This window comes from Choloepus didactylus, chromosome 10, assembly GCF_015220235.1.
Source record: "Choloepus didactylus isolate mChoDid1 chromosome 10, mChoDid1.pri, whole genome shotgun sequence".
Taxonomy (NCBI): Eukaryota; Metazoa; Chordata; class Mammalia; order Pilosa; family Megalonychidae; genus Choloepus; species Choloepus didactylus.
This window is the reverse complement of record NC_051316.1, coordinates 88,387,234-88,409,287: the sequence shown is the minus strand read 5'-3', so window position 1 is coordinate 88,409,287 and position 22,054 is coordinate 88,387,234. Positions and strand designations below refer to the sequence as shown.

The following is a 22,054-nucleotide window of genomic DNA, read 5'->3' as shown; positions in this document are numbered from 1 at the left end:
GGTTAGCAGTGTGTGACATTCAAAAATCACTCAAGGTGCTTCTGCAAATCTCTCTCTGACAAGGAGAGACTTAGGACCCCAGAGCCATTGAATGAGCCCTGTCTGGTGGTGGCTGTCGGCACCTGTGCCCCGAGCATCACACAGGTCAGGGTGACTTTGCACCTGAAAGCCCTCCTTTCTCTTCTCAGAGAACCCTGAACTTCCAGGGGCTTCCTGTCGCCAAACTCGTTTTCTTTGCCAGGGAAACACAATCTCTCTAGCTCGGGCTGGAAGAGCATGCAAATCAGCCTAACAGTGCTCTATTTTGTGGAGGGCTCGTTTTATGCAAAACCTCCTGAAATAAATCAGTTATCCCGTAAGCGGGCAGAGGCGTGAGACAGCAGAAGAGGAAGGAGAAAGGGGGCCGGATCAGGGGCGAGGGCTCTGTGCCAAATGGGATGAAATGTCTGAGCCTGGCCGGCCAAACTTCCCCTAAGAGCGTCTTTTTCACACTGGGGAGCAGGGACACCCTTAAAGTTCCCCGCGGACCTCACCCGGGTTATCTCTGCCCCCGCCAGATGGCAGCAAATGCCAGTCCCCGGGCCTGCAGCCGGCGCCACTCAATCTGTACTGGGTTCCCTTGGCGGGGGTAAGAATCTCCCAGAGGGAGGGGGAAGTGGTCCCTACACTCACGACCACACCTCAGGCGGCTCCTCCACACGTTCTGAGCAGGGAGATGGGAATGTGGCATTTCTTCTCAAAGGTGGCGCCTGCAAGAATGAAGGGGCCTCTCTAACAGGAGTCAGGCTGAGGGAGGATGAGTGCTACTGACTCAGTCAGCTGAGCAGTGGGCAAGCTGAGTTGGTGAAGGCAAGGAAGGAGGGAGAGAAAGGAAAGGTGAAAGGAAAGGGAAGGAAAAAAGAAAGGGAAGGGAAGGGAGAGAGTATATATTTTATTTTATTTTTTATTTTTTTTTTATTTTAATAATTTAGCAATTACGTTTCCCCCCCATTCAGACATTATTCAAAATTTTTGGAGGGAAAGAGTACTGCTCCAAAAGTCAAGGGTTAGAGATGAGAATTCAGAGTCTTGAGTCCTGGGAAGTTTTGATAAGCAAATACAGCCGAGCTCTTGCTCTCTTTCTATTGGCTGCTTCTTCACCGCCAGATTTTGACACAAATAATCAGATTGAAAATCAGGGAGGGGAACAGAAGAGGGAAAAAAAAAAAAAAAGCACACACACACACAGAAAAAAAAGGAGAAGTATCTATTTGTGCAGAGCATTGCGAAGTTGACAGAGTGGAGCCCAGTCCCCAGAGACAGGCTGCGAGTTTCCACCGCAGGACCCTCTGGCTGGAGAGGAGCCTGGAAAGCAGAACTGCTCGACAGGTGAGCACTTGAAAATGCCATCTCTGTGCTCTTCTTTTTCAATTTGCATGTCTGACTTCGTGTGTTTTAAAGCAGGTTGCCTAGATCCTTTCGCAGTTACAGGGAGAACAGGGTGGGCTGGACAGTCTCTTTTATAGGGTGTAGCTTTCATCCTTGGTTCCATGGGGAGAAGTGATGGCAAAGAGACATCGAATGAGATCAGCATGTTCTGAAATGCTGTGGGCTCATATATGAATTACACCTTCCATGAGGTGTACCTGAACACACTTTTCAAAACCCACTTTTACACTGAGACATCACCTGCTTACCCAACTGTCATACACACCCTAACTCTCCCAGGAAGCTGAGCAGTGCATATCGCAACAATGCATGGAGAAGCCTGAGCTAGTGACCTTGCTTAGACCCAAATTGTTCCCCAGGTACTCTGAGCCTTTCTTCGTCTATCAAATAACAGAGTGGGATTGCAGGAACACTGAAAGAATTTCTAGCCTTAGTCCCACAATCTCAGGTGACCTTCACAAAGGTTCCTGGGACACTTTTAGAGCCATGCTCCTTTGGTCCATAACCTACTGCAAAGAGAGGGCTGACATCCACTGCACTCCCAACCAGTCTCCTGGACCACAGGGCTATGGGTGGGAGGTGGAGTCTCAGCTTTCCTTTCCCGGTGATTGTCAAACCCTTTTCTACCCATTTTTGGAGAAAAACCAAGTTAGAGACTTCGGGCATCTGGGGAGAGGGGCTTACTTTAAAATAGGGCTTGTTAAGGGGACCACAGAATCAACTGCATACATTGAAAGTCCAAAGCTTTCATCAGATTCTTGGGGGCAAATTAATTTACAGTGTCTGGACATGGGTCTGGTAGATATTAGTAGCCAGCTGAGCCACAACTGCCCACCTGGGCTCATACCTGTATATTTCTTAGTAGGCCCCAGGTAGAATATTCCCAAGTCTAGCAAGCAGCAAGTTCCTTGTCCTTAGAGATGTTGCAGAAGGAATTATTTGGTTAAGGAGATTCGTAAGTTCTCTTCCAACTCTTAGATTTTGGAGTCAATATGCAGGTTTCTCTATAGAAAATTCCTTCAAAAAGTTCTTGGGAATCTTCGGAGAGCTATATCTGGTTTAAGTTCGATTGAAGAAGTCACTCAAAGCCAGTGCAGACCATTTTCCACAGACTTTCAGGAGGGCTATGGGGGGTCGGGGTGACCCACTGGAGAGCACAGGATTCCCAAAGGCTCTGGAACCAGACCGCTCCCTGGAAAATAGCCTGTTCACACCAGTACTTCACTGTCTGTGATATGATGTCACAACCCTTGGCAGAAACAACAGAAAACTTTACCCCATTTTAGTCTAGAGGGAGGCTTTTTGTTTGTTTCCAAGAAGACAAACTAGTGGGAGCTGCTTTAATTTCTAATATAGAGAGACTTAGGAAGTGTTTCATTCATCTACTTTTGACATTACATTCTCTGAATTTAGGAGGCATTTGAGAGCTCCTTCCAAATTTCAAATAAAAATAATGACTGCTTTCTGCTGGGCCCCCTAAAGTGACCTGAGCTCATTTCCCCTTGACTCCCACATGGGAATGTTTGTTGTTGCTTTTCCTTAAGTAGCATCGTTAAACATAAAGGAAGTCAAAAGGGTCCTCTACGGCTGACCCTGAGAAATGTCTAAGTCTTACCCAACTCTCCCAAAAACGGAACTCCAAAGCAATGAGTTTCTTAGTCAAGGTGGGTCAGGCCCTCACCAAAGGTCAACGGATTGTACGTGGGATTTTAGAGCAAAAGGGAAGTTTAGAAATCTCTTAGTCTAACCGTCCCTTTTATGAGCTAGGAAAGCCAGGTCCCAGGTTGGTGGCTGAAGTGGTCAAGTTCAAGATCATAAAATCAGACTCAACCCAATGGGAAGCCTTAATGAATGCAAATCACAGGCCTGCTTATGTGACTCAACCTGGAAGTCGGGGTGCAGGACCCTATCTGGGCTGCAAGGCTGCCCCCCCTCAAAGGCGCCAACTGAGATTCTGACTCAGGGTCAGGGGACCCTCTATCAGGATTGGGGGTTTATGAAGAGATGTTAACAGGGGCCCTCTTTCCGGAGGCCTGATACCATCAGGGCCTCTGTTTTATGAAGAAATCTTAGGCTTCTTTCACAATCTCTGCTCTTAGCTCTTTCTCAGAACGGGTTCGTGTGAATCAAAACGGAGTGGTTGTTAATTAACTACAGTATAGGTGATTGGTTCCTGTTTTTTTTTTTTTTTTTTCTTTTTTCTTTTTTAACTTCACTAACAGGGGCCAAAAGGAAGTTCGTTGGGTGCATTTGGCCCCTGCTGTGAGTTTGAGGGCTTGGCCACGGGGGTTGGGTACACCACTGTCACTTTGCCAGGCTTGGTGGAGAGAAACTCCTGGGGAAGGAGGGGCTCAGGGGAGATCACTAGAGGAGGCCCTGAGAATCACCTGCCTCTGGGGAACCCCAGAAACTGGGACCCCTTGCTCCCTCTGTAAATGAAAAGTGCTTAGCATGAGCTCATCGAATGCTAGCATGTCATTGCTCTGCCTCTTGTCCCAGGTTCGAATCGCTTGACCCCTGGGGTGCCTTCCAATTCTGAGTCTGAGGGAGACAGAGGCTTTCTGAAGGGGCATCTGTTCTCTCACCTGCCTCTCCACATGCAAGTTTTCAGGAACAGATGTGGGTTCTGGAAAAGACATGAAGATCAGGGGAATTTGATTTTTCCACTCTGTGGCCCCAACAACTAGCCTCCCCTCTCCTGCCTTAAGCTGTTTTCCTTGGGGGTTGGAAGGACCACAGAGAGTAATGGGTGGAGCCCAGGACCAGGAGTGAAGGGCTTGTGTTCGGGCACTGGCTCTGCCGTGTGACCTTGCGCAAGCCACTTCCTCTCTGGGCTTCGGTTTCCCCACCTATGATCTGGAAGGACAATCCCTGCTTCCCTTGTCCATTCATGTCAGATTCTATGACAGTGCACACCACAGAGCTTTAAATGCCGTCCTGCTTTCCACCTTAGCCCCTCAGAGCAGTTCTCTCTGCTGAGAAAATGCCTGTGGCGGGCACTGCCCAGCTCCTGGCACACGGCACTGAATAAATGCCCGCTCTGTGGACTGACGGTTAAGAGCATGGAGGCCTGGGGGACCGAGGGGCCCAGCTCTGCCCCACCCTGCCCCGGATCGGGGACAAGTTTCTAACCCTTGGTTCCTCCTATATAATGGGACAATAGTGGGATCTGCCTCACAGGCCGTCATGAGGATTAAAGGAGCTAAGGCTAAATAGTTCCTGGCAGTCAGGAGCATTTTCTTGTGTTCAGTCCCCATGTCTTTAACATCTACGTTTGATTCTGGTTGATTTACTAATGAAATGTTATCTGTTAAAAAAAAAAAAAAATAGATTGTCTTTTGATGGAAAAAGACAGACCCCAGCCCTCAGAGACCCCCAGGGAACAAAGGGAGGTGGGGACCCAGCCCCCCGCCCCTCCCCCAGCTCATGGGGGTCCCCTCCCACTCCACCCAGGGTATGGCCTCCCGAGGGGGTTTCCTGAACCGAAGAGTTAGAAGAGGGAAGGAAAGGGGGTGTGGGGAGCCCTGGCAGGGGGTTGGGGGGAGACAGAAGGAGGAAGATGTGTCCTTCGGAGATAAGGCCACAGGCTGTTCTGCAAGCCTGGGGACAGCAGCCCAGGAAGTGGTGCCTTTGTTCTGGGAGCTGAGAATCTAACAGCTGGAAGGGGCCTGGGAGGCCTTAGAGACCCACCCCCATTTTAGAGCTCAGAGAGGGAAGGGACCTGATCATGTCACGGGCTCCTTGGTGGCCACTGTAGCTTGGACCCAGGTCTGCTGAGTCCTGATCTCGGCCTCCTCCGCATCCCCCTTCATCCGTGGGCTGACTCGTCCAACACCCTTCAGAGTCTGCCTACTAGGGGCTGGGTGTAGGGGAGGCAACAAGGATAGTCCCTGCCCTCCTCCCGCCCAGCAAGCAAATATCCTGTCCTTAGCTGAGTGCTCACTACAGCCCAGGCACCCTACTGAGCACTTTTACCCATTTGTCTGTAATAAATAAAGGTGATTTCTTGCTCGCAACAATTGCATGAGTTCAGATCAAGATCCCCATTTAGCAGATCTGGACATCAGGTTTCTGAGCTGATCAGTGACAAGCCCTACAGCAAGGAGGTTTTGAGCCTGGGTTTATCATCTCCGGCAGAGCCACCACAGTCCAAACCCTTGATTGCCCCGCAGTGGGGCTCTAGGCAAGAGGAGCTGGACAGCCTGGGCAGTTACAGGGATCCCTCTTCTGCCCTACTCTGGGTCACCCCCTTGGGGAAGGGGTGACTCCCTGGACCCATCCTCCCTGCCCCGAAGGCAGAGCTGCAAGCTGCCCTCTCTAATCTCCCTCCTCCAACCCTGCTCCTTGGCCAAGGCCTTATCGCCCAGGCCCTCTCTGCTATTCAGAAGCAACCATAATCCCTTTCCCGTGCTTGGTACTATCACCCCTGTGGCCCTTCATGGTGACTGGCCCTGGGGTGGGAGTAGGGGAATGAGAGTTTTTGGAAGCCTGGGCAATGGGGCCAGCAGAGGATTCAAGCAGAGGAACCAGCACTGGCTGTTTCCTCTGATTTGCAGCCTGGGTTTGGCATGGGTGGCGGGGAGCACAGAGGACCACCCAAAGATGCCTCAAACACAGGGCACAGGAATGGGGAACATTTTGGGGGCCAGGAGAAGCTCTCTTCCCATGAGGGCTCGGCACAGGGAGCCAGGAGTCCCAGGGCAGGGGCGGGGGAGGGGGAGAGGACAATCAGCCTCCACTCTTAACCAAGGGCGGGACCCTTAGCCCATTTGGTCTTCAGTTTCTCCCTGGAAGTGTTTTCTTCCCTCACACCACAGACAGGTGGGTTCAGGGAAGATGCTGAGCTGGGCTGGCTGCCCACTGCTCGGGTTCTGGTGTCGGTGGACATTCTCCTCTTCCTCCGTGTTCACAACGGTGGACTGGGGCGGGGGTGAGGTCCTCCCAGGACTGGAGATCTACATGCAACTTCAACTCCTCAGAGCGAAGGTCCCTCTCCTGACTGGGCCGTGGCTGGGGTGCAGCCCTGCTCTGACTGCTGCAGCTCCCAACTTGCATGCGGATACACAATTGAGGAGGGCTCCACTCGCCGCAGGCTGCCTCCTGCCAGTCCCCACCTGAGATAGGCACTGAAACACATGATGCACTTGACAGCACTGCAGGCCTGGAAATGGTGGCCTCATTCTTAGTCCCACCTTATGGAAAAGGGAATAGGCCCAGAGAGGTTAAGTGTTTCCCCCAAATTGCACAGAGGTGAGGCCAACAGCCTCTGACTCCAAAACCTAAGCTCAGATCACTTCTTTCTATGGCCTCTGAAAGTAGATTCCACCAGGACTCAAATGCATTTTCCTAGATTTGGGGTCCATAGTGTGTCACAAATGGAGACACCCAGCCCTTGCCCTTCTTTCTCTGCTGCTAGGGCAATCAGGGCATGCCACGGTGAGCAGGCCAATACTGGGATGGGCGTTTGATTTCAAGAGGAGGTTCTCAAATATGGAGAAGGAAGTCCTCTTGTGTCCACTAACCTTTCTCACCCCTTTCCCCTTGCAGGTGTGGGTGCGCACGCTGAAAATGCCACGCTCCTTCCTGGTGAAGAGCAAGAAGGCTCACACCTACCACCAGCCCCGTGTCCAGGAGGATGAGCTGGCCTGGCCTCCTGCCCTCACCCCCAGTGAGTCAGATCCCAGGCTGGCCTCCTGCTGCACCCACCCGGGGTGCCCTGCCCCATTCAAAGGGGGAAGCAGCAGGCATCCCATCTGAAATAGCCTCTTCCTCCAAGTCTGGAATGCAGGAAGAGCTCAGTAAATGTTGGTTGAATGGATGAATGAATGAAAGGAGTGAGTGAACGAATGAATGCATCCATCCCCTCTGACCCTTTGGGGTGATAAGAATGTCAGGATTGGAACTGGTCCTCACTTACCTATGTTTAGGTCCCAATTGAAGGTCAGATCTAGGGTTGGGGTCGTAGTGTTCAGAACAAACAAGGCTGGTCCCTAGTTCTCTTCAGGGCTCTCCTCCTGGCCTCCACCCATCCCCCACCAAACCTGGGCAGAGCCCCTGAGCATAGTCAATCAGCCACGGCAGATGGGTCTCTCTCTGGGCCCTCTCCTCCAGGAAAGGAATTCTACCCCCTTACTCCCTCTGGCCTTCCCACTCCATGGGCAGTGACTCTGATGGTCTTCTCTCCCCACAGTGGCTAGGGACCCTGTCCTGAGCAACGTCCCTGTCCTCGATGCCCTATTTCCAAATCAGTGCCTGGAACGGACCAACCTGAAGCGGGAGCCTAATCCAGAGCCAGACCAGAGCTTGACCAGGATGGCCTCAGCACCAGGTACCAGCCCGCGGCCTCTGGTCATTCCGCAGCCAGTGCCCAGGGGAGTGGGGTGGGGAGGGACACCTGTAAGCAGGGACCCTGGAAGTCATGGAGTTTGGGGAGGGACCAGCATGGTCATGTGGGTGCACTGCAGGCTCCCCAGCTTCTGCCTGAGGCCCTCTTGGATGGGGGGGGGGCGCCTTCTTCATGAGGGCTTCCGAGTGGGTGGGTCGGGAGGAAGCAGCTGAGCAGATAGATAGATGCAGAGGTGAGGTGGGTGTTCGGGGGAAGGGTGGGCATTTCTGGACTAGAAAAGCTAAGGAGCCACAGTGAGAACACAGACACCTCCCCCAACAGGAAATATTTTGGGTTACACACCAAGACCCTCAGCATGAAGGAGCCAGGTGGAGGGAGGTGGTGGGAAATGGGTGTGTAAGTTTGGGTCCACCCAGAAGCAGACCATGACGTAAGGACTTGAATGCAAGAGGTTTATTTGGGGCAGGAGGTGATCCCAGAAAACACACTTATGGGAGTCAGGAAGTGAGAAAGAGAAGGGAAGGCAGCCAAGAAATCGTTATCAAACCTCTGACCACAAGACCTTTTAATCCTGCCGAGGACTCTGGGACACTGTGTGGAACACACACCTCAGAGTGACCCTCCCCTCGGTCACTGGCTGAGGGTTGTCTGCTGGGGGTGGGGGAGTGGTTCCCTGGCCCTTCCTGCCTGTCCATGTGCAGACAGAGCAGGCAAAGAAAATAGTCCTGCCTGCAAGGAAATGTCAAGTGCAGAGGAGAGATGAGGAGACACCTCCCTCACCTCCGTCACCTCCCTCACCATCCTCACCTTCCTCACTTCCCTCACTGTGCTGCCCTCTCAAGCATGACCCATAAGTACTAAATGTTTCCTGAGTGCTGTGCACCGTGCTGAGCACTTTACAACATGATCTCATCCAATCCTCACCTGTGAACCAGGTAGTGTTATTCTCCCCAGTTTACAGAGGGGAAACTGAGTCTCAGAAAGGGCTATTCACCCGCCCATGCTCACATAGCTGGTAAGCGAAGGAGTCAGGATTAGACCCAGGTCTGAGTGACACCACATCCTCTCCCCTGGCAGGACCACACTAGCAGGTCAGGGTCACCAGGCACGTGCCACTCTCTCTGCAGAAGGCCCCACTGTGATGCCCCGAGCCCAGGACGATGACTCTTCACCACCTGACTCCCCCCTGTTCTACAAGCCCAGCTTCTCCTGGGATGCCCTGGCCTCATCGTATGGCCACAGCTACCGGCAGGCCCCCTCTACCATGCAGTCTGCCTTCCTGGAGCACTCCGTCAGCCTATACGGCAGCCCGCTAGTGCCCAGCACCGAGCCACCCTTGGACTTCAGCCTCCGCTACTCCCCAGGCATGGATGCATATCGCTGTGTCAAGTGCAATAAGGTGAGTAGCCAGGGATGCAGGTGGGCATGCAGGGGCCTGCTCTGCACCCCCTCACCAGCATGCTGGCAGCTACAGGGTTTGGGATTTCCCTGAGCTATGCACCTTAGGAGCCCTGGTGGGATGAAGGATTCAGAACATTCCCCTCATCACCATTCATTGAGCTCTTACCATGTACCTGGACCTGTGCTAACCACTTGATATGCAGGACCCCAGCAGCCCTGGAAGTGGGCTTAGTTACCTCCAATGTACAGATGAAGGGCTAAGGTTCAGAGAGGTTAAGTCACTTGTCCAAGATCACAAAGCAAGTAGATATCAGAACCAGTGTTCAAACTGGTTTGATCTGGCCAACTCCCAGCTCTTAACCTCTTGGCCACCCAGCACCTAGATAGGGCTAGAATGGATGCTTTGGTTTCCCAGATGCTAAAACAAATACCGTAAAATGGGTTGGCTTAGCAACAGGAATTGATTGGCTCACACTTTTGAAGTTAGGTGTCAGCAAGGCAATGCTTTCTCCCCAAAGACTGTGGAGTTCTGGGGCTTGCTGCTGGTGATCCTTCGTGCTTAGCTTTTTTGGAGCATGGCAATGCACATGGCGATGACGTCTCCTTTCTCTCCCAGGTTCCATTGACTTCCAGCTTCTTGCTTCTCTTGTGCTTCTCTCTTTGTGGCCTTCTCTATAAAGCCTCCATAATAGGATTAAGACCCATCCTGATTCAGTTGGGTAACACCTTAACCAAGTAACCTCATCAGAAGGTCCTGTTGACAGTGGAATTAAGTTTAAGGAATGGATTAAGATTAAGAACATGTTTTTCTGGGGCATAACTCCAAGCCATCACAGTGGGCTTTCCAGGCACCTGCTTCCAAGTCCCCATTTTACACGTGGGAAACTGAGCCACAGAGAGGGAGAGGGACCTGCCTAGGACACACAGCAAATGAGCAGCACAACTGGCGATCCTGTTCTCCTTCCCCTGTACACCCCCCTCTGTGCCTGGAGCTGGGCTCGGAGGTGGAGGGGATGGAGGAGGTGGAGGGGATGGAGGAGCTGGGGGACCCCCGGCCTGTCTTCCTCTCTGCAGCCTCAGTGGTTTCATGTTCTCTCCTGCCCCCAGGTGTTCTCCACCCCACACGGGCTTGAAGTGCATGTGCGCCGCTCCCATAGCGGGACCCGGCCCTTCGCCTGTGACGTCTGCGGCAAAACCTTCGGCCACGCCGTGAGCCTGGAGCAGCACACGCATGTCCACTCCCAGGTGGGCAGCTGGCCAAGCAGAGGACCCCCATTTTCCAGGAAGCCTAGGGGGCCGAGGATGGGTCTCTCACCCTACACCTGAGTGTGACACAAACTAGGGGTCCCTCATTGCCCACCTCCCCTGGGCTGGGTGTCCAGATACCTCCCCATAAGACGTTGGCATCCTTGATTGACAGAAGTGGCTTCACGTACAATTGGAAGATGCTCTTTCCTAGGTGTCACTCCAGGGGAGGCAAGACCTGATGCTCAGAAATGATCCTGCCCACTGGGCAGTCAGGGCAGCTGCCAACAGCTTCCAGGCCTTCGACTCTTAGAATCTTAGAGTTAGGCTTAAAAGTTTATTTCATCTCGCACAGCCCTACCTGTGTCAGTAACTTGTCAAGAATTCAGTTCTAGGGAAAGAACCTGAAATTGACACTGGTGATTAATACCTGGGTAAATATAAAAGCTGTAGTGGGCAAAGCAGGAATGATCATGAGAGCTTCCATTCGTGAGCACGTATCCCGGCCAAGTGCCCGACTCAGTCCTTTACCTCATCTTCCCAACAACCCTTTCTTACTGTTCTTATGTACAGGGACAGAATCCCAGGGAGGTTAAATGACCTGCCTTAGGTCATTTGGCTAATAAGAAACAGCAGCTAGGATTGGGCCCCAATAATTCTGACTCTTAACTGTGTCACCGTGCTGCCCCATAAACCATCCCTGCCTCAAGGAACTCACTCTGGATTAAGGGTCCTAAGATGCAAACCCCTTGAATAAACTCCCATATTAGTCAGTCCATCAGTCAATCAACAAACATATATTGAGGCTTATTTTGAGTAGGTTACTGGTCAGTTATAAGAAAACTTTGGCAGGAGGCCTCATCACTCCTGGCCCCTGTCCTCAAGGCCACCTCAATGGAGTCTCCTGTCCCCCAGGGGATCCCCGCCGGGTCCAGTCCTGCACTCAGCTTGGCACCCCCAGGCTGCGAGGCCCCGCCTGCGCCTCACCCCCCGGGGCCTCGTTTCCTCCGGCAGGAGCGTAGCTTCGAGTGCCGGATGTGCGGCAAAGCCTTCAAGCGCTCGTCCACCCTGTCCACCCACCTGCTCATCCACTCGGACACCCGGCCCTACCCCTGCCAGTTCTGCGGCAAGCGCTTCCATCAGAAGTCGGACATGAAGAAGCACACCTACATCCACACTGGTGAGCCCACCGGCCAAGCACCCTTCCCGGACCTGTGACCCCCAGGGCCGAGACCACCCAGGACCCAGACAGAGCCAGCAGTGCTGGAGGCTGCTGACTCCCCATCCTGGCCTCCAGGGCACCCCCATCTTTCACTGAAAGCCCTGGCTTCAGGATGGGGTGGATGTCTAGTTACAAAGGGGAGGGCTGTACTCTGATGGAGGGCTGGGTGCACTGTCCACCTAATCCATGGAAAAAACACATCAAAATGTCAGCACTGGGTATTGCTGGGTGGAAGTGGGACTAGCAGGTGAATTTTCCACTCATTCATTCATTCATTCATTCATCCCTTAGATATTTATCAAGTGCCTCTTTCATGCCCGGTGCCAGAATGTATTGATAAACAGCAAGGATTCAGTTCTTGCCGTAACCAAGCCTATGGTTGTGGTGGAGGGTGTCATAATTTTATTTATTTTTTTATCTCCCCTTTCTAATTATTTTCTAAAGTGAATGTGGGTTGGCTATATAATAAAGCACATAAGGGTTTGGAAAACAAACTGTGGGGTAGGAGGGCCACGGACTGACGTGCACGACCCTGACCCGTCCTTGCTGCCCCGCAGGTGAGAAGCCACACAAATGCCAGGTGTGTGGGAAGGCCTTCAGCCAGAGCTCCAACCTCATCACCCACAGCCGGAAGCACACAGGCTTCAAGCCCTTCAGCTGTGAGCTGTGCACCAAGGGCTTCCAGCGCAAGGTGGACCTGCGGCGGCACCGTGAGAGCCAGCACAACCTCAAGTGAGAGTGTGCCCGCTCCCAGCTCTTGGTCAGCCTGCCCTGATGTGCCACCACTTGGAGGCAGGCTGGGAAGGAGGACAGCTGTGTGTACCCAGATCCCCAGGTTCCTGGAAGCAGCACTGTGCTGGGAGTCTTTGCGCTTGTTTTGAGGCCCACAAATTTGCTGTGTGACCCTGGGCAAGTGACTTCTCCTCTCTGGACCAGCATTTTTCCTGCCTGTAAAGTATGGGAGCTGGACCGGGTCTCTTCTGAGCTGAAGTGTTCTCCAGGTCTAAGAGCTCTGGTGCCTTCTTCAGGGCAGAGCCCAGAAGATCAGAGTATCCCCAGGTGGAGAGGGGTGAAGCTGGGACCCACAGAGATATCCTTCTCCTGGCTGGGATCTGGCCACCTTGGTGTTTATAGGGCCTCTTTGTAGTTGCCATGGAAGGCCAGAGCTGCCTCTTACCCCTGTGGGAAGCCGAGCACCTCTCTGCTTCAGCCAGGTGTGCTGGCTGCTCCCCACCTCTGCCTGGCGCTCAGGGATTCCTGTTCTGTGCCAGCAGTGAGGCCAAAGAAGCCAGTAGTTATTGCCGTGAGAAGCCTGTTCCTCTCAACTGCTATAAATAAAAAAAACACTGACTCATTTACATTTGACAAGCATTTATTAAGTGCCTACGAGTGCAAGACCCCGAATGAGACTTTTGGGGAGATGGTGGGGTGCTTCATAAAAGCAGTGAAAGCTGTGGAGGAGCTTACAGAGGAGTTGGGGAGGTAGAAATACAGCCAACAGGTATGCAGACCAAACCCGCTAGTGTCATGATAGAGGCCTGAGAGACCTTGTGTGACAAGACCACATGGAAGGGCAAAGTCAGTTCACCTGAGGGCTGTATTAGTTGCTTGTCACTGCTGGAACAGAACAGCATGGCTTAAAAGAGCAGATTTATTCTCTTACAATTCCGGAGGTCAGAAATCTGAAATGAATCTTGCAGGGCTCAAATCAGTGTTGCCAGAGCTATGTTCCTTGTGGAGGCTCCAGGGGAAAATCCATTTTGTGGCCTTTTCCAGCTTCTGGAAGCCACCCACATTCCTTGGCTCATGGCCCCTTCCTCCATCATCAAAGTGCATCACTCCATCCTCTGCTTCAGTCATCACAACTCCTTCTTCTGCCTTTGGCCTCCTTACCTCTGTCTTATGGACCCTTGTGATTATATTGGGCTCACCTAGATAGTCCAAGATAGGTATCTCATGATCCTTAATTCAATCTCTTGGGAGGCTGAATAACAGCTCCCAAAGATATCCACACCCTAATCCCTGGGAACTGTGAATGCTGCCTTAGATGGCAAAAGGATTTTGCCAATGCAATTAAGTTAGGAGCTTAATATGGGGAGAGTATCATGGATTTTCTGGGCAGACCCTAAATGTAATCACAAATGTCCTTATGAGAGAGAGGCAGAGGAAGACTTGACTCCAGAAGAGGAGGTGATGTGACAACAGCAGCTGAGATTGGAAGGATGCAGCCACAAGCCAAGGAATGCGGCAGACACCAAATCGTGGAAGAGGCAAGAAACAGATTCTCCCCTGGAGTTTCCAGAAGGAACCAGCCTGCTGACACCTTGATTTTAGCCCTGTAAGACTCATTTTGGATTTCTGGCCTCCAGAACTGTAAGAGGATAAATTTATGTTGTGTTAAGCCACAAAGTTTATGGTGCCTTGTTACAGCTGCGATAGGAAACTGATCCAATTACATTGGCGATGTCTCTTTTGCTGTGTTAGGTAACATAGTCGCAGGTTCCAAGGATTGGGGCGTGGATATCTTTGGAAGCCATTATTCAGTCTACCACAGGGGCAAGGCAAAGGGAGGATTGCAGGAAACAGAGACGGCGGTGAATTTTGCACTAGACATCTTCAAAGAGCTCTGTGCACCAGAGGGGAGGAGTCATCTAAGCAAAGACCCAGAGAGGGGCATGTGTGGGACAGTCTACAGTCAGCAAGTGGCTGCCTTAAGGGTGCATTTGGTGGGGAGGGAAGAGGGGCAGATAGGAGGGAAAAGGGGAGCAAGATCACAACATGAAAGCTGGTCGTGACTTGGGGCCTGGACTTGATGCTCTAGGCATTGATGGGCGGAGCTTTCAGAATAGATCCTATTCTTCTGGATAACCCAGAACCCTGTACTCCTTCCACTTCTCCCACTGCCCCAGCACCCAGCCCTGCCTCTTTGTCTCAGTCCATCGCCCCCAGGCCAGTGTACCTCCAGACATTCAACAGGGGCAGTGGGAGCAGGCTGGGAGCAGACTCAGCACACACAGCCCACCCCCAATCCCTGGGCAGACAATGGGCTCTGGGAGACACATTTCCATCCTTATCAGTGATTTCCATAGCGGGCTTTGCTGGGCACCTCCCAGCTTTCCCTGGTCCTTGGGCTGGCAGCATCTGGCTGCTTGGCTGGGACATGGCTGCCATGGAGTGGGGCCTCTCCGACAGGCAGAGAGAATGCAGAGCCCAGGGACTGTGGATGTACTTGAGGCTCCCAGTTTCCCAGTAGAAAATTTTACCTCCAAATTAATTCATATGATGCATTCCATGCACTAATGTAGCCAATTTGTTTTCATACTAAAATATTGTTTTTGTTACTTGCTGTTGAGTAAACTGATACTCAGATCACATCACCAGTGTCGTCCTGAGTTCTCATAGGCCCCATCCACACCCCACCCAAACCTCAGTGGGGTCAGTGCCTCACTCTGAGAAGCATGGCAGCACCCTCCCCATCCCTGCACAACTTCAGGGGTCACCATTTGTCCTGTAGCCTCTGTAAATGGAGCCCGCTGGAATCATGCAATCCAGTTACCCTGGTGAAAAGGCCCCCTGTTTGGGGGTTGGGAAACCTGGATCCTGTCTGACTCTGCTCCTAACTGGCAGTGTGACCTCGGGCTGCTGCCTCCCCACTCTGGGCCTCAGTTCCCTTGTAGGACAAGTAGAAGCATTGGGCAACATTCGCAAGGCTAGCCAGTGCCTTCCAGTGCACATGCTGCAACTCAAACGGTAGGAAACAAGGGGAAACTAATGGGAAGGGGGCAGAGGGTGATGGCACCCAAATGGAAAGACTGAACTACCCTCAAATCACAGACAGCAGGTAGGCGGCCCCTCACTGTATCTACTAAGCCCAGTCACCCCAATCCAAGTGTGATGAGCACATCCCGTGAATCCCAAAGTCAGTGGCACATTGATGGGGAGCTCTGCTTCCACAGCCATGACAATTGCTTCTGGCTTGTGGGCTGGCACCAGTCTGCAAGTCTTCTTCAGGAGCTACCTTCTTCCCCACAGGGTGCCAGCTCTGCCTTTGAAACCCATCCTGTGACAGCCTGGAATTCAGGCAGAGGTGGTAGGGGGTGGGGTAGGGGTAGGGGTAGGAGTGAGCAGGGGCAGCAGCATTGCTTTATAGTGCAGGACAACAGAGCAGGACATGCTCTTAGCAACCCCTAAGCCCCTAGACCATTGCCATCTCAGGGCCTGGAGTCCTCACAATCCAGGCCCTTCAAACCAGTACTGAATTTTTCCCTGGAAGTAGGTTTCATGGACTTTCCCACATACCTGCCCACACACCTGCCTCCCTTCTCTGCAGTATGCAGATGTATTTCTAGCCGCCACTGCTCTGAGGCTGCTGGGACATCACCTGCCCCCTGCACCCCGGCCCCCTGCCCATGGCACTCACAGGAGGAGCCAGACAACCTAAATCCCAATCACACCTACCCTCAGTCAATGAAGAAAGACACATTGTCTAGCTTTCAGCTTCTCTTCCTTGCCCCAACAGGAAAGAAAAAAAAAAAATCCTCTGCTGCAGAAGCAGTCGAAATCCAGATATTAGTTTAGTTTTGTTTAGCAAACGAGAAACATGCAAAACAGCTCCCTGATCCATGAATGTGTGTGTGTGTGTGTGTGTGTGTGTGTGTGTGTGTGTGTGTGTGTGTCTGCCTGTGTGTTTAAGAGACTGGGCACACCCCCAATCCCCTTGAGCTGGGGGATACAGTGCAAGGTTCTCAATTGGAAGTCAAGGAGCCCATTCCCAGCCTGGCCCCTGGCTGTGTGGCTTTGGACAAGTCCTTCCCTCCCGGGGCTTTAGTGCCCCTATCGGCAGGAGGAGGGGTGGGAGCAGGTGGACTCCGAGGTTTCGCTGGCTCTGATGCTCTGGTTGCTAGAGCCCCCTTTCCCCAAGTCCAAGAGCTGGCCCCTGGCCCCTGCAGGACATGAGGAGGGAACCTGCTGAGGGGGGCAGACCACCCTCCCATGCAAATCACAAAGCCTTCCCCCAACACCCGACAGGTTTGCCCAGGGGGATTCTGGCTAAAGCAAATAAGAGCTCTGGAATGAGGTATACTGTCAGGGTCCTACTCAGCCAACCCCAGAGCCTGAGGGTCAGGGGGGCTTTCCATTCCCCAGTGGGGCTTTAGAGATAAGCCTCTACCTCAAAACCTTGGAAACTCACAGCAGAGGAGAGGACTAAAGGAAACATCTGAAAGTCTCATTGGGAGACACAAAGAAGAAAACAACCTCAACTTGAAGTCGGATCCAGAGCTCAGCTCTGCATTTGCCTGCGTGTGACCTTGGGCAAGTCAGCTGACTTCTTTGAGCCACAGTTGCCTCATCTGTAAAATGGGATTATGCCGTTTGCTTTGCAGAGGGTTGTGCAGATTAGAGATGATGTATGGAAACCCTTGGCCCAGCTCGGTACCTGAGGGCTGCTGTTATCAGGCCTGAGGAAGTCTCATTTCTGAGAATAGTCTCCAGCGCCTTACAGAAGGAAGTGATTCATTCAGAAGTTTTCATTGCTGTGGGTTAGGCATGGGGCTTGGTGCCGGTCTCCTACAGCCCAGAGAAAATACCTTCTAGCAGATGGGAAAATGCCACATCCACAGGTAACTGCTATTCGAGGTTCAGTGGGTCCTGAGCTGTAAGAGAGAAGCCCAAGGAGCTCGGTATTCAGAGGAGAGAGACTTCTGTTGAAATGACCAAGGGAGGCTCCATGGAGGAGGTGGCATTTGAGTGAGCCATGTAGGATAGGCAGGATTTCAAAAGGTGACGTCCATGACTGTGTGCTGGGCCCTTCACACTGCTTTACAAAGATGGTGTCAGGGAATCATTACAACAGCTCCACAAGGAAGGAACTGGTATGTTTATCATTTTACAGAGGAGGAAGCTGAAGCCCAGAGAGCTTTGAGGACTTCCCTGAAGTCACACAGCTAGTAAGTAGCAGCACCGAGGCTTAACCACATGTGCCTTCAAAGCTCTGAAGGCTACTCTGAATGGAAGGAACAGAGTGAGCAAGTCAGGGAGACTGAATTGAAAGACATGACCAGAGAGTGATGAAGACTTCGGGTTGGCCAGAAATATATGAAGCTGGGGTGGCCACACAAAGTAGGGTGAGGCAGGGGGCAGTAGGGGAGACAAAGACCTGAAGGTGTCTTCCAAAGGCCAAGGGAGCCATTGACTGCTTTGGAGGGAGACCAGGGAGGAGCTGAAGAGACCTCAGGGCTGAACTTTGGGAAGATGATCTGTGGTGGGTGCACGAGTGGATGGGAGGGAGTGGGGTGGCACTGGGGGCTGGAGGCCAGTTCAGAGTCACTTCAAGAGCAAAGGCAGCACCAGCCTCAGCCACCATCATCTACTCAGCTGAGACTGAAAAGTCAAAGGCTGACCAGGGAGAGGCAGGGCTGCCTGGAGGTGGAGGGGAGGAGGGAGGCGGGGAGAAACGACACACGGAAGAGTGTCAGCTCTGCTCCTGTGCCTTTTGTGCCCTGCTCCCCCAGTTCCCTGCCCTCCCAGACAAGCAGGAGGAGCTTTCTGTTTCTCCTCCAGAAGCCTTTAGGGAATCCACAAGGCTATTTCCCACCCTCACAACTTTGTGCATGGTGTTCCCGCCACCTGAAATTCCCTCTTCCCTCTCCCAAAACCTCTCAGACTTTAAAACCAGCTCAAATGCTTGTGCAGGCTTTCAAATTGTGCTCACTCGTTGCCCCTCCATTCCACTGCTAAGAATTTATCTTAAGGAAATAATTATGGATAGGTGCACAGATTTAGTAATGGAAAAAAAAGGAGGAGGAGGAGGAAGAGGTGGAGAAAAAACACAAACAACAAAAACCCAAAACCACCCTAAATGCCCCACAGCAGGAGATTGGCCAAGCCACCAATGGTGCATCCATACTGACCTGGAAAGACACCTATGGCCTGATGTAAAGTAAAAAATGCACATGACATAACAGGCTGGTTCTGTAAAAACAACACAGCATGCATGTGTATAGGCTGAGAAACATCTCTGAACAAAGGCACCAAATTATCGTTTCTGGGGGCTGGGAAGGAGGGTTGAATTTCACTCTCAATACTATCTATAAAAGAAATCTGAATTTTTATTTTAACTGAAAAATTTGAAGAGAAAACAGATCTTTCAGAATAAATGTATTGCCATAGGAAGCTGTTCATGATATCTTAAATGAATAGAGGTTAACAATCAGTATACGGGAGGGACGATTGTGGCCAGATGGAAGCTAGGACTCCAGGAGTCAGTCCCTCCACCAAAGCAACTATCAAACTGGCAGGAACTGTGTGAACCAACTACTTTGAAACTCTAGAGTCCAGTGGAATATTATGCAGCATCCAGGGAAGACCTGGATGAAGAGGTTGGTAAATGTGAGTGAATTTCACCCTCTGTGTAACCACTACTGTCTCCCAGCCATGAACTGTGTGGCGGCAGCAGTGGGGACTGCAGCCCAGGCTGCTGGGGCAGCTTGTTGTTGCCAGGGTGGCTATAAGGGCCTAATCCTCCAAAGTCCAACAGTGTGTGATCTGATTGCTGATCAGCTCTGAGGGACGCCACTGTTCCAACCACCCCCAGGCAAAAGTGGCAGAGGAGTCTTAAAGAAATAGCGCCCTATTTTTAATCTCTCTCTTTTCTTTTTCCGTTCTTCATTTGGGAGCAAAAATAGTTTGGAAAAGTCACAAATTGATTTTCCCAACCCTTAACAACAACAAGAATAGGAACAACGAAAACCTAGATTGCAAAACCTAGCAATCCCAGGAAAGGGGGAGAACTAGATTTCCAGTTATAACATAATATGCAAAATATCCAATTTCCAAATAAAAAATTACAAAACACACAAAGAAACAGGAAAATATGGCCCATTCATAAGAAAATAAGAATTTGTCAGAAACCATCCCTGAGGAAGCTGGAACTATTAGTCAAAGACTTTAAATCAACTGTCTTAAATATGTTCAGTGAGCTAAAGAAATCCACATACAAATAATTAGAGGAAATTAGGCAAATGTCTGAACAAAATAAAGAGATGGAAATTTTAAAAAGGAAACAGAAAATTTGGAGCTGCAAAATACAGTAATTGAAATGAAAAACTCATTAAATGTATTCAAAGCAGATTTGAACTGACAAAAGAAACATTGAACATGAAGACAATTGAAATTATCCAGTGTGAGGAATGGAAAGAAAAAATAATGAAGAAAAATTAACAGAGCCTGAGAGACCTGCAGGATACCATCAAGCGTACCACCATACACATCACTGGAGTTCCAGAAGGACAAGAGAAGGAGGAGGGGACAGAAAAAAGGTGTTTGAAGAAATACTGGTTGAAAACTTCCCAAGTCTAATGAAAGACATAAATATGCATATCCTGGAGACTCAATGAACCCCCAAGCAGGATAGAGATCTTCCCAAGGCACATTATAGTGAAATTGTCAAAATCCAAAGACAAAGAGAATTTTGAAAGCAGCAAGAGAGAAGCCACTTGTCATATACAAGGGATCCCCAATAAGAAAGACAGTGGACTTCTCATCAGAAACCATGGACGCCAGAAGACATTGGGAAGGCATATTTAAAATCCTTAAAGAAAATAGCTACCAACCAAGAATTCTATATCTGGCAAAATCATCTTTCAAAAAATGAAGGAGTAATTAAGACATTTACAAAACCTGAAAGAGTTCATTAACAGAAGACAATAAATGATACAAAAAATGATAAAGGGAGTCCTTCAGGCTGAAATAAAGGGCACTAGACAGTAACCCAAAACCATATAAAGAAATAAAGAACATTATTAAAGGTCACTACAGAGGCAAATATAAAAACCTGTGTTATTGTACTTTTGACTTATCACTGCTCTTCCCTCACTGTATGACTTAACAGGCAATGTATAAAATAGCATTTTAAATCTATGTTAATGGGCATACAATGTATAAATAAATAATCTGAGACAATAACAATATAAAAGGGGGGAAAGAGATATAGAGGAGTAAAGATTTTGTGTACTACTGAGACTAGGTTGGTACTAGACAAACTAGACAAACCAGGTTGTTATTAGTTTAAGGTGTTCATTGTAATTACAAAGGTAACCGCTAAGAAGATAACTAGAAAATGTAGAGAAAAGGAAAAAAGAAGGGAATCAAAATGGTATACTACAAAATAGCAACTAATTAAAGAAGAAGATGCAGTGATGGAGCCACTGAAGACCAAAAAACATTCAAGACATATGGACAACACATAATAAAAATAGCAGAAATAAATCCTTCCTTCCCAGATATTACCTTAAATTTCAATGGATTCAATTCTCCTATTAAAATGCAGAGTTTGGTAGATTGGATAAAATAGATTTTACAACAAAAGCACAAAAAACAAATGAAAAAATAGACAAAAGAAAAAAATAGATAAAAAAAGAAAAAATAGATAAAAGTAGATAAAATAGACTTCATCAAAATGAAAAACGTTTGTGCATCAAAGGACATTATCAAGAAAGTGAAAAGACAACCTAGAGAATGGGAGAAAATACTTGCTAACCATATTTCTAATAAAGGTTTAATATCCAGAATATATAAATAATTCTTACAACTCGACATTGAAAAGACAAACAACCCGATTTAAAAATGGACCAAAGATTTGAACAGATATTTCTCCAAAGAAGATATTCAAATAGCCAATAAGTATATGAAAAGATGCTCAACATCATTAGCAAATTAAAACTACAATGAGAAGCCATTTCATAACTAATACAATGGCTAGTATTAAAAAGCTGAAAATAATAAGTTGACAAGGATGTAGAAAAATAGGAAGGCCCATACATTGTTGCTAGGAATGTAAAATGGCACAGCTACTTTGGAAAGACAGTTGGCAGTTACTCAGAAAGATAACATAGAATCACCATCCAATTCAGTAATTCCACTCCTAGGTATAACCAAAAGAATTAAAAGCAGGGACTTGGACAGACGTTACTACACCAAAGTTCATAGCAGCATTATTCACCATAGCCAAAAGGTGGAAGCAACCCAAGCGTCCATCAGGAGAAGACTAGATAAACCAAATGTGGTCTATCCATACAGTGGAATATTATTTGGGCATAAAAAGAAGTAAAGAGCTGGCAATACTTCCACACAGATGACCCTTGAAGACATCACATTGAGTGAAATAGGCCAGACACAAAAGGACGAATATTGTATGATTTCCCTTATGAGAAATACTTAGAATAAGCAAAGTCATAGAGACAGAAAGCAGAATGTAGTTACCAGGAGTGAGGGGAGAGGGGAATGGGGAATTATTGTTAAATGAATATTAGTTTTGGTTTGGGATGATGAAAATAGTCTAGAATAGAAAGTGGTGAAATTTGTACAGTATTATCAATGTACTTAATGTCAAAGAACATTAAAATGGTTAAAAT

The 22,054-nt window shown here is 49.7% G+C and overlaps 1 protein-coding gene across 2 annotated transcripts; it reads left to right on the top strand.

The window, feature by feature from the left end:
* The first annotated feature begins 1,254 nt into the window (after positions 1-1,254).
* GFI1B (growth factor independent 1B transcriptional repressor) lies at positions 1,255-12,984 on the top strand. Of its 2 annotated transcripts, none has more exons than XM_037797624.1 (7): positions 1,255-1,368; positions 6,976-7,096; positions 7,619-7,756; positions 8,902-9,173; positions 10,283-10,420; positions 11,435-11,600; positions 12,200-12,984. In XM_037797624.1, exons 2-7 carry the CDS (start codon positions 6,997-6,999, stop codon positions 12,376-12,378), a joined length of 993 nt encoding a protein of 330 aa, XP_037653552.1. In that variant the 5' UTR covers positions 1,255-1,368; positions 6,976-6,996; the 3' UTR covers positions 12,379-12,984. The 2 variants fall into 2 exon arrangements, with proteins under 2 accessions (XP_037653552.1, XP_037653551.1); XM_037797623.1 differs by having other exon boundaries at positions 11,336-11,600.
* The last annotated feature ends 9,070 nt before the right edge of the window (positions 12,985-22,054 follow it).

Coding starts and splice junctions, on each gene's coding strand:
- GFI1B (XM_037797623.1), top strand. CDS start 6,997: ATGCCACGCTCCTTCCTGGTGAAGAGCAAGAAGGCTCACACCTACCAC. Junction 7,757..8,901: donor CAGGATGGCCTCAGCACCAG/GTACCAGCCCGC, acceptor CTCTCTCTGCAG/AAGGCCCCACTGTGATGCCC. Junction 11,601..12,199: donor GCACACCTACATCCACACTG/GTGAGCCCACCG, acceptor GCTGCCCCGCAG/GTGAGAAGCCACACAAATGC.